Source organism: Oncorhynchus masou, chromosome 13 (assembly GCF_036934945.1).
Source record: "Oncorhynchus masou masou isolate Uvic2021 chromosome 13, UVic_Omas_1.1, whole genome shotgun sequence".
Taxonomy (NCBI): Eukaryota; Metazoa; Chordata; class Actinopteri; order Salmoniformes; family Salmonidae; genus Oncorhynchus; species Oncorhynchus masou.
The window spans coordinates 50,447,744-50,460,354 of NC_088224.1; the positions used below are offsets into that span (position 1 = coordinate 50,447,744).

At 45.5% G+C, this 12,611-nt stretch overlaps 1 protein-coding gene across 1 annotated transcript in view; it reads right to left on the reverse strand.

Moving 5' to 3' along the window:
- LOC135552512 (dedicator of cytokinesis protein 10-like) overlaps positions 1-12,611 on the reverse strand; it is a 118,592-nt gene that overhangs the window by 23,623 nt on the left and 82,358 nt on the right. Inside the window, exons 36-44 of the mRNA XM_064984185.1 lie at positions 12,268-12,382; positions 10,026-10,092; positions 8,068-8,115; positions 4,311-4,415; positions 2,685-2,794; positions 2,232-2,347; positions 1,362-1,499; positions 961-1,143; positions 544-654 (exon numbers count right to left, since the gene is read on the reverse strand). Of these exons, the coding sequence (XP_064840257.1) occupies positions 544-654; positions 961-1,143; positions 1,362-1,499; positions 2,232-2,347; positions 2,685-2,794; positions 4,311-4,415; positions 8,068-8,115; positions 10,026-10,092; positions 12,268-12,382 (993 nt within the window). The remainder of the gene's footprint in view (positions 1-543; positions 655-960; positions 1,144-1,361; positions 1,500-2,231; positions 2,348-2,684; positions 2,795-4,310; positions 4,416-8,067; positions 8,116-10,025; positions 10,093-12,267; positions 12,383-12,611) is intronic.

Sequence of the window (12,611 nt, forward strand, 5' to 3'; positions counted from 1 at the left end):
CATACACGATGACGTCACAGTTCATAAAAGGTTTTATTGTCCTTTTTGCCCGTAAACACAGGCAAAGGGTTTGTGGCTTCTGTGTGGCTCAGTTACAGAAACAATGTGCATGACGTCACATCAGATCAAACACGGGCAGTATGCAGAGTCGCAGCATATACAAACATTATTAGTCACTAGAGGGAGTTAAGAGAGGAATCACTAACTCTCTAATTCCTCAACACCATGGCTGACACCCAAATAAACGCCACCCTATTGCCATAGCTGGCCCCTAGACTAACTTACCAATCATAAAACTGTTTTGCTGACAAGGGCTAATTGATTGACTATTAGTGACCGACATTACAAGAGAAAAACTGTTGATACACAACGAAATATAGAAATTGCACCTTGTGTTGTCTAATTTTCGTAACTCGTAAGTTGACACCCCAATTGAGTTCCCCCGCCAGTTGCCCATCCCTGATATACACTGTAGTGGATTTTAAAGGGAATAGGGTGCCATTTGGAATGCAAAACATTTCTCACTCCGGTCCCTGTTCTCACCTTGAGTGGAGCATCTCCGTTGGCAAAGTTATTGATGATGGCCAGAGACTGTTGGAAGCGCGAGCCTCCGATGCCAGCATCCGCAATCAGCTGACTCACTGCCTTGATCAGCTGGAGGGATGGAGGAGAAAGAGGAGAGAAAGGGAACGAGAGTGATGGTGACGCTAATCACAACCGCTCTGAAACAGTGTGGCGATGTGTGTGTGTGGTCTCTGATCGGCTGCCAAACTGTCTGTTTCAGAGGTAAACAAAGCCATAGAAATATGGTGTGTGTGTGTGGCCTTTCTCTATCCAGACCCTGTGTTCACCGAACAAAACAGGGAAAATAAAGAAAGCTCTGGCACACACACACACACACACACTCACACACATACCCACCCCCACACCACACACATCCCTCCATTCCCGCTGACTGACCTGTAGGTGGGAGCGGACAATGGACTTTCCCTTGGTGAACTCAAAGTTTTTCCTCATGAAGAAGTAGAGGAGTGCGGAGGCCTCAGTCTGGGTGGAGCTGGAGCGGTGGTTACAACACTTCAGGATCTCGTAGCACAGGCAGCCACACAGGTCCGCTTTACCCTGGAAGAACGCAGAGGGGAACTAGACAGAGAGAGAGAGAGGGTGTAAGAAGGGAGAAAGAGGGGAAGTAAGGAAGGGGATAGAGAGAAGAGATGGGGTTAAATAAGAAGAGAGTAGGGAAGGAGAGAAAGGACGAGAAAGAGGGACAGCGAGAGAGAGAGAGAGTTCAGCGTCAATAATGTAATATGAAGTCAGTTAGTGTGCATGGGTGTGAGAGAGCTATCAGCCAGTACACAGACCTTCTGTATGAAGAGGCGCAGGGCAGCGAAGACATGTCTCAGGGTGCTGGTGGACTGATTGATCTGGAAGAAGAGGAGGTAGGTGTCGAACACCTTCTTCATCAGCAGGTTCTGACCCTCGTCCTGCAGTAACTGTTTCTGTGGGAGAGAATGAACAACAATCAACATATGCGCTTCCCAAATAGCACCCTATTCCGTTATCTCGTCCACCAGCCGGAACTGCGGTACCAATTGAGTCTGGGAATAAGGGTACCCTATTCCATATATAGTGCACTATTTTTAGACCAGGACCTATATAGGGCTCTTGTCAAAATTAGTGCACTATATAGAGAAAATGGTGCCATTTGGGACACAGACATAATATGAATCATAAAAGAGTCAAAAGACAAAAAAAGCAGCATGTCTAGGTTGCTGGGTTGCTTTACAGAGTATAGCAATTATAGGTATTGAGGGACAGCTAACTTGAGGACTGAGGAGTGCACAGTAACCTACAAGAACAACAGAAGATACAAATCCCTAGCTTGGAATACAAACTGAATATCTCAGATTCAGTGAAGTGAAACAATAGTGAATAGTTAAACAGATTTCAGGCGAAAAAGTCACTGTAGTTCCTAGTAATAACCACAAGGTGGCAGTGGCCTATTAAAATAGGCTCCTGAATGACAGGTCTAGGATAAGGCAAAAATCTAGAAATTACCCCTACAATTCCCAGGTTTTCCAGAAATCCTGGTTGGATTTCCTGTTTATTCCCTCGAGATTCCAGGAATCATCCAACCGGGATTTCGGGAAAGTTGAGCAACCGTAACAGGTCTGTAGGTTGTCGGGATCGGTGTTTGACCATTCAGACAGTGGTCAGTGTTGTTGTCTGACCTTGTGGTGATGGACAAAGAGGCCCAGGACATCCAGTACGATGAGGGCCACCTCGGTGGACAGATTGGCCTCGATGTCCGTCGGGCTCAGGTGGTCACCCTCTGGGATGTTCCCATCTGAGGGAAGGACAGGAAAAGGGCAATGGTACAGCAGCACAGCTAGCAACAACAGCCCAACCCTAACCCTAGCAATAACCCTCACGCACCTAACAAAAGACAACACTACAGACAGAATTATAATAGCGAAGTAATGTTACTTAGCACTGTAATAGATAAGAAATAGCACTATTGGCAGTTGGTAAAAGTAAAACAAGCTATTGGCCTAGGACAACAAAAGCTAACTTGACCAACTCAATAACAGAACACATTGATGTGAACTAAACAGTTTTGAAATGGGACCGGGGTGGCATTGCCCAGCAGTGTTGTTAGGCGGGAGTACTCGGGGGGACATTACCAGTCTCCATCATCTGCAGCAGCTTGGGGTTGGTCAGGGCGTTCTTGGCCCGGATGATGGGCATTGTCTGGGAGCGGGCGTGCCGATGGCCATCCTGTCCTGACAGCATCCTGGTGACCAGACGGGGGTCAAACACACAACCTCACAAGGGGTGTTGTTTCAACCTCACAAGGGGAGGTGTTCAGCAGAGACGAAACAGGTGAAAGCGTTTTGAAACAAAGAGAGATACTCTGTGAACGTATCCAATAGGATAAACGCTCATTTGACCCGTTTCATAATGTTTTGCGTTTCGTGAACACGACACCCAATATATTCACTCCACCTCGAAAACAGCCTGTAATTCTGCACTGCCGCCCAATCCCAAATGGACCAGTAGACCCTATGCCCTATGCCCTAGTGGAGATCTGAGAGGACGTGATTGGTAAAAGCAATATGGGGAAATTTCCAATTAACCTTGGAGGGCCATTTATTGACTGCACCTGTCAAATCTTATCAGATTTCCACAAGTGCATAGGGCGTAGGGTACAGGGGTCCATTTGGGATTAGTCCTAAGTGTGTGAAAATGTCTAAGAAAACAACATCCCCTGTAACGTGACAACACACATGTTAATGCGACCACGTAGTAAATGGGATTGCCGTTAAGACAGGGATCCCATTTTTAATGAGAGGGGATATGCAGACAAAGGACTAGCCAATTACACCACGCCACACGTATGGTAGACACGGGGGGCATGCTGGGCAAACAGTGGCCACCACACTATGTCACATGACACACTCACAATGTCCACCATGGATGGTCACTTGTTCAGGACCATGAAGATGACACTGATGAGCAGCAATGGTGAACTAAACTCATAACAGGACAAATGGTGTACGCAAACTCGGCTGGTTTAAGTCCTATTTATAGTCTCCTGGACTAAAAACGTATAGTTTACTGGACTAACATGGAGTTGAGGGATATAGAGGCAGAAAGGAGCTTTTCTGTTCCACTTTATTTAGAGCTTTCGTCCAGTAAGCTATACATTTTTGTCCAGTAACCCCCCCCCCCCCCCCCCCCAAAAAATGTAAGACACCTAGCTATTGTTACATACACTGCCTGTAGAAAGTCTACACCCCCTTTAACTTTTTTCACATTTTGTTGCGTTACAAAGAGGGATTCAAATTGGTTTAATTGTCCTTTTTTGACATTGATCTACACACATTTTACAACAAAACTGTAACGTTACATTTTTTGGGGGGAAAAGTCAAGGGGTCTGAATACTTTCTGAACTCCACTGTATTTATCACCCTTTTCACCGTGGTGACAACCTGAACTATATTATACTGGCCCTGATTTCTTATTTTCACATGGTCCTTTCCAGCCTGGTTCCAGCAACTATAGTGGATGCGTAACCAGGCCAGCAGAGTACAGCTCGGCTCAGATCAGCTCAGTAGTGTGAAAAGGGTACGTGTGTGTGTGAGTTGTGTTGGACGCTGTGTGGAGCTCCGAGGTGAAGTTTCCCCTCCCCCAGTCCTAACCATAACCATTAGTGGGGTAAACGCTAAACTGATCCAAGATCAGGTGGTAGGGAAAACTTCACCCTGCTCCCTGTGTGGAGGGCCCCCAGGTAACGACTGTGTGTTTACCATTGAGGGAGCAGGCCTGTGGAGGACTGGGTGGAATGGTTAGAGCCCTTCAGGGTGCCATTGTTCTGGGTGCCCTGGGCCAGCTTTACCACGGCCGCTAGCTTCCTGTTCACAAGCCAATGACACCAGCGTTAAGTAACAGCATCATCATCATCATTATCATCATACTCTTCCTTCTCGTTGTCAATTTGAACATCACAACCCAAATTTATCAAGCATCTCAGAGTAGGAGAGCTGATCAAGGATCAGTTTAGCCTTTCAGATCATAATGAATCCGATTATTATGGACAGGGGGTTCCTGAACCTAGATCAGCTCTCCTACTCTGAAACGCGTGATACATGTGGAATCAGGTGGGCTACAGCCATCAAGCCAAGCAGAAAGAGGAGGGGGTCATTTCAGTATTGAACGCTGCCACAGCAAAGTAGCGGGGTTAGTGGCGTTAGATAGAGAAATAAATACATTTTTCCAATGTTAGGTTGAGGTTGCCGTTAGTTAGGAAGTATTTTAAGGGCATTATAGAGCATTAGTTGGAAGAGAGTTTATTGCTGCTAATACATTAGCTAGTGTATGTGGTGACAGAGATGAACATATGAATTGAGCCTAACAAGACCAGCTAATGCCGTCTCAATTAGCAGATTTGTTAGTGGTCAGGTCACTGATGCTACTACGGTCAGTACACACAGAGAATGTAGAGCAGCGGATGGAGGGATGATGGGGAGGAGGGGTGGTCATCATGCCACATGAATGCTACATGATCATTAGCTTACATATGACAGCGGCAAAGCCATGCAAGTAGCTACACGCACGCGCACACACACACACACACACACACACACACACACACACACGCACACACACACACGCACACACACACACGCACACACACACACGCACACACACACACACACACACACAACAATATCACAGCTGAAGTTTTAGGGTTAAACAGTAAGAAGTCCGTCTTCGTTGCACCGCATTCGCCGCACAATAAAGTGTGGCCATCAATACATGTGCAGTCACATGGACCATCCATTAACACATCAATACACACATCAACACGTGGAGCGTGGAGGAGAAAACACAGAGGGGGAGGCCAGAGCAAGGTCAACGGACACACATTCCAGTGTGATCAGTGTGTTAACATGTCATATCAGTGTTTACCAGTGTCTCATGCCTTATCAATGTTACAGAAACGCTGACAAGTGTAACAGAAAACAGCCATGTAGTGGATGGGTCCTAAATGGCACCCTATTTGCCTTTGTCTAATCAAAATCAGTGGATTGGTCACATACACCGATGTGCAGGTGTTATGGCAGGTGCCGCAAAATGCTTATGTTTCTAGCTTCAAACAGTGCAGTAGGATGTCTCGCAAATACAATGCAAACACACACAAATAATAAAGCAAATCTAAACAAGAACTCAAGAAATAGCAGAACTGGTCCTATTTAACAGTCCAGGGGTAGATCTATTAGAGCCTGTGTCAGAATCTAGAATATAAATACATGATGTGTATAGACAGTTTCTAATTAGGAAATAAAATGGTATGTACAGTATATTAGGATGAGCTATATTGAGAATACAGTATATACAGTACCAGTCAAAGGTGGAATCATGTAGTAACCAACAATGTGTTCAACAAATCCAAATATATTTTAGATTCTTCAAAGTAGCCAACCCTTTGCCTTGATGACAGCTTTGCACACACTTGGCATTCTCTCAACCAGCTTCATGAGGAATGCTTTTCCAACAGTCTTGAAAGAGTTCCCACATATGCTGAGCACTTGTGGGCTGATTTTCCTTTACCCTGCGGTCCAACTCATCCCAAACCATCTCAATTGTGTTGAGGTTGGGTGATTGTGGAGGCCAGGTCATCATTCATCTTGTCCAGGTGGGATAGGGCAGTGTGCCCTACTACTACCCATAGGGGTAGTACACCCTGGTCAAAGGTAGTGCACTATAAAGGGAATAGGAGCAGGGGCCATAGGGCTCTGGTCAAATGTAGTGCACCATAAAGTGAATAGGGTGCTATTTGGGACACAACCAGTGTTACAGGTGTGTTGTGTGTTGACGTGTCACTGTATGTATGCTCCTGCTAGGCTGTATCCACTCAACAGAGAGATGTGCTGGAAATAAAAACCAATGAGGCGCAATTGACACGGAAAACGTTTTCGGGATGTCTCAGCAAAACCTTTACAGAGCGCTGTGGATGCACAAGTCATCAGCATACTTCAAAAAAGAGCTCACACTGAGTTCAGACAGGCATCAAAGTGTTGGCGCCACAGAGAAAGAGAGAGAGAAGGAGAGAGAGAGAGAGAGAGAGAGACAGAGAGAGAGAGACAGAGAGAGAGAGACAGACTATTCAAATTCCCCAGCAGCCTCTCTGATTAAGGTTGCATGTAACTTATCAGCCCCAGACAACGTATGTGACCCAAATGGCACCCTGTTCCCTTTATAGTGCACTTACGAGCTCTGGTCAAAAGTCTCCCAGCCCCTTCGTTTTTATTCTTCTAATGCCTGACATAGTTAAAAACGCCATAATTCCAGCCTTTTGTTGGCTCTGACAAAAAGAGAACAAAAATAAAAAATAAACGTCTCTGTCTCTTTTCTTCTTCTTCACATTGAGGAGGAAATAAGGACAAATTAAATTAGACGAGAGGAATTAAAATTCAGGCGAAGAGAAAAAGTCTGGCTGGGAAAGCATATGACTGCTCCAGGATCCACGTACACAAACACACAAAGTGTACCCCAATATCTATATCTAAGGTGTGAATTGAACAGCATCACACACTGGTTTGAGCTCACGAGAGCATATTCATGTGATCAGGCTCTTCACCACACACACACACACACCAACAAACAGACAGACACATACACACCAACAAACAGACACACACACACACACCAACAAACAAACACACACACACACACACACACACACACACAAACAGACACACACACACACACACCAACAAACAGACAGACACACACACACACACACACCAACAAACAGACAGACACACACAAACAGACAGACACAGCAAACAGACAGACCCCCCCCGACTACCATGCTCTTGCCAACCACGACAGTGAGAAACGTCCCAGTTCGTCCACCTCGTTGTCAACATCTGTGTGTCTGCCATTAATCACATTTCCCCCGTCCTCTCCACCCTCTCTTTCTCTCTCTTCTCCCTCCCTCTATCGACTGCAGCCAGCAGCAGGAGAACTATGGGGTTGGCAGGGGATCCACCCTCTTTCTTGTCTCCCCAGTAGATGCAGACACAAGCACGCAAACACACATGCACACAGACACACAGGCAGCAGCAGCTGTGGCTAGGGAGACAGTCAGTGAGCCCCACCCTGGATCCTTGGAGTAGTCTGGGTATGTGTGCATACGCATACAGTACACATATTCCGTTTGTGTGTGACCGACTGTTGCATGCGCATATATTATGCACATTAAGTGTGTATGTGACTGTGTGTCAGTTGGGGGGAGGGTAGTTGAGGGTAGTAGTGTGTGTGTGTGAGTATCTGGCTGTTGAGCAAACATTACATTTCAAACAATCTGACACAAGGTTCTGTTGCATGTCTTTCATTGATAAAACCAATGAACACACACACACACACGCACACGCACGCACACATTCACACATGCACATACGTGCGCATGCACACACACAAAACCTCTGAGTGGGAGAAGAAGAACAGTAGCAGGTACATAGTATCAGCTAAAAGCCCCTGTGGAAGGCTGATACTTACCTGGCTATGTGGCGCTTCCCCAGGAATCTAAAGTGCTGGAGACACAGCCTGCATAGAGGAAGAGGAGAGAGTGTGTATTAGGGTGTGTGTATGTGTGTGTTGAGTATAAGTTTATAAGCATGTGTGTGCATGTGGGTATGTGTTGTGCGTGCTGTCACAATACATGTGTGTGCTTGTGCAGTCACAATGTATGTATGTGTGTGTGTGTGTGTGTGTCCAGTGTGAGCTGAGGAGAGGTACTACAGCACTGTGTGTCTTGGAGCTGTGTGTTATAAAAACTGAAGCTCCAGCAGAGACAGGAAAGTGAATTTACTGCAGTGAATTTACTGCAGAGCTGAGTGGAGGCTTGGGGAGAAAAGTTGGAGCCTATTTCTCTATAACTCTCGTCAGTTTAACAGCCCCCCGCTCTCTCTCTCACTCTTTTATCAGTCTCATTCGTTCCCCTCTGCCAAGTCTCCCATTATTCCCTTCCTCCTCTGTCTCTCTCTGATATGTACACCCCCCCCCCCCCCCCTCTCCACCTAATGAGAGGACAGAGTCATTAGGCCTACTAAAGTTCAACTACTAATGTTCAAGTTCAACTAAGCCTATTAAAGTTCAACTTCAAGTTAGGTTTAGATTCAATCCGGACCGCAATTGGCATGCTGACTGCAGGAATGTCAACCAGAGCTGTTGCCAGAGAATTGAATGTTCATTTCTCTACCGTAAGCTGACTCCAACGTCGTTTTAGAGAATTTGGCAGGGCGTCCAACCGGCCTCACAGCCACAGACCACGTGAAGCCACGCTTGCCCAGGACCTCCACATCTGGCTTCTTCACCAGCAGGATTGTATGAAGAGGGGGTGGAGTATTTATTTCTGTAATAAAGCCCTTTTGTGGGGAAAACCCCATTCTGATTGGATGGGCCTGGCTCCCCAGTGGGTGGGCCTAGCTCCCCAGTGGGTGGGTTTATGCCCTCCAAAGATCACCCATGGCTGCACCCCTGCCCAGTCATGTGAAATCCATAGATTAGGGCTTAATACATTTATTTCAACTGACTGATTTCCTTTTATTAACTGTAACTCAGCAAAATCTTTGACATTTTTGCATGTTGGGTTTATATTTTTGTTCAGTATACATCTACGCGGTATGGTCAACAACAAAAAATGTAATAATTTCTTATCTTCCTCTATAGGCTTCTTCACAACCAAGGTTAAAAGGAATGTACCATTTCTGTTACACAATGTACAGTGTTTTGGTGAAGAATGGTGAATTGATCAATAATGTGAGGGGGAAACGGTGGAACAGTGTTCCGCTGGAGGTGGGAGACACTGTTTATGTCCAGTTCAGTGGCAGGACGGTCTTCGAAGCAACATCAATCACTACAACACCGCCAGTGGGTTGCTGTTCTTCAGCATGTGATTGGCCTACAGTACAAGTATGCAGTGCGACACATTTTTATTGATTGACAAGACCGTTCGTTTGGCAATGAATACATAACAACTGTGAATAGATCGCAACTGTTTTTTTGAAACACAAATTTGATTATTTCTGTAAAAGATAGTGTTCTTATCTGGTGTGGGGAGCTGCATTATCAAACTACGATCACACATTTCATCTTTTGAGAACGTAAGCTTTTCTATTTCACCAAGAGGGGGGGGGGGGGGGGTCCTTTTAGTATGTTTCTGCTTGTCATCAAGCAATAATATTGGAGACACCAGCACCAATATCCAACCACATTAAAGTGTAAGTCAGCGGAACAATTCTCATTAGTGTGCTTGAGTCAGCAAGACCACTCTTTTTATTGTCCATATTCTCCTTCTATTCAACTTCTTCCCAGCTTTGCGTGTTCAACTACTTATTTGAAGTCTGAAATGGGCAGCTGTGTCTTTGACAATAAATGCAATGTATCCAGCCACCTGTAGTATCTGCCCATCGACACAGGGACAGAGGAAGTGTTAACACTGTGTGGATACTCACTCCAGGATGTTGAAGAAGTCGGAGATCTCCTGGTGTATGGCTCGGTGCCAATAGGAAACCATCACCTCTGCAAATAGAAAAAAAGGTTGTGTTCTTATCACACTGTACCTGTACTTGTACTACTTCACTGTGCAAAAGCAAGAAATTGACTAACAGTGCGTGCCAGTATCGCGATACTCTTTAAGTATCATGGCAAGCAAAACAAACAAACGAACGGCCTTATTTTCGTCATTCAGAGTCACATATGTTTACTTCCCAAGCGTTAGCACCAATAAGGCATAGTTTAGACTTCTTCCCGTTTTCTTTTTTTTGCCATGGAAAATCGGGTATACTGGTATCGTAACAACCCTACTGTAGGATACGGGCTGGTATGGAAGAGGTTAACACTAAGGAATTGGTACCAGCTTCCCGGCTACTGCAGTGTGGGCTTAGCATATGGTCCGATTGCTAGCAGGCCACTGTACTATTGGCTATGGTCTGGTAGTGAAGGGGTTAACCATAGAACTACATAAAGAACACATATACAGTGCACTCTCTAAAGGCATTGGGACAGTGACACTTTTTTGTTGCTGTTTTGGCTCTGGATTCCAGCAGTTTGAATTTGAAATGACGCAATGGCCGAGGTTAAAGTGCAGATGATACTTGTGCTTCTGTAACTTTCTCGCTCATCATCATTCGTGACTCATTCAGGATGATCCGTAACCATGGTAGCATCCACATCGCCGTAGAAGTGTTTAGAGACGACATGTTCTATTCTTACTTACAAAAAAAGTGACTTCAAAATGACACAATACATTATGCACCATTAACTTCTATTGTCCACGAAATGAACTGAAACACAGCCAAAACAAACAGCAAATACATCCAACAAATGTGTAGAGTCACAAGCTTGATGTAGACATTGCGTGCTGTGAATATTGGACCAAATACACTACATGGTCAAAGGTATGTGGACACCTGCTCTTCCAAAATCATGGGCATTAATGTGGAGTTGGTCCCTCCTTTGCTGCTGTAACAGCCTCTAGTCTTCTGGGAAGGATTTCCACTAGATGTTGGAACATTGCTGCGGGGACTTGCTTCCATTTAGTCACAAGAGTATTAGTGAGGTCGGGCACTGATGTTGGGCGATTTGGCCTGGCTTTCAGTCAGAGTTCCAATTCATCCCATCCTCAATGGAGTTGAGGTCAGGGCTCTGTGCAGGCCAATCACGTTATTCCACACATTTCTTGACAAACCATTTCTGTATGGACCTTGCTTTATGTATGGGGGGGGGCATTGTCATGCTGAAACAGGATAGGGCCTTCCACCAAACTGTTGCCACAAAATTAGAAGCACAGAATCATCTAGAATGTCATTGTATGTAGTAGTGTTAAGATTTCCCTTCACTGGAACTAAGAGCCTGAACCGTGAAAAACATCCCCAGACCATTATTCCTCCTCCACCAAACTTTACAGTTGGCTCTATGCATTCGGGCAGGTAGAGTTCTCCTGGCATCTGCCAAACCCAGATTTGTCCTTTGGACTGACAGATGGTGAAGCGTGATTCATCACTCCAGAGAACGCGTTTCCACTGCTCCAGAGTCCAATGGCGGTGAGCTTTACGCCACTCCAGCCGACGCTTGGCATGGCGCATGGTGATCTTAGGATTGTGTTCTGCTGTTCGGCCATGGAAAACCCATTTCATGAAGCTCCGACTAACAGTTATTGTGTTGACATTGCTTCCAGAGGCAGTTTTGAACTCAGTAGTGAGTGTTGCAACCGGGGACAGCCGATATTCAGCACTCGGCAGTCCCGTTCTGGGAGGCTTGTGTGGCCTACCACTTCGCGGTGACATTTCCATTTCACAATAACAGCACTTACAGTTGACCGGGTCAGCGGGGCAGAAATTTGACAAACTAACTTGTTGGAAAGGTGTCATCCTATGATGGTGCCACGATGAAAGACACTGAGCTCTTCAGTAAGGCCATTCTACTGCTAATGTTTGTCTATGGACATTTCATGGTTGTGTGCTCGATTTTATACACACGTCAGCAACTGGTGTGGCTGAAATAGCCAAATCCACTCATTTGAAGTGGTGTCCACATACTACGTAACGTTTTACTACTTTAACCTTAGTCATTGTATAATTTCAAATCCCAAAATAAAATAAATAAATAAATAGTGTCACTGTCCCAATACTTTTGGAGCGTACTGTAGTGAATTATACAGTAGGACCTGCATGGAGGGAACACTATGTGTCTCACCCTCCGATATGGTCTTCATGATGTGGAGGAAACACATGAGCAGACTGCGAGTCTCGGCCTGGTCCAGCTTGTCAAAGCGAGATCCAAAGCCTATCAGAGACTGAGGCCGGGCAAACTGATGACAGAGAGAGAGAGGGAAGGAATAAGTTAGGGAGAGGGGAGGGGAGAGAGAGGTGGGAGGTGGGAAGAGAGAGGTGAGAGGTAGAGAGGGGGTGGCAGAGAGAGAGAGAAGGAGGAAGACACATTCTTCTTTATGCTATAGCTATTTTATTTTTGTTCTTTCTTTAATTAAGCCAGCACAGTGTCTGCACAACATTTCTGGACATGAAATACTGCTGAGTGAG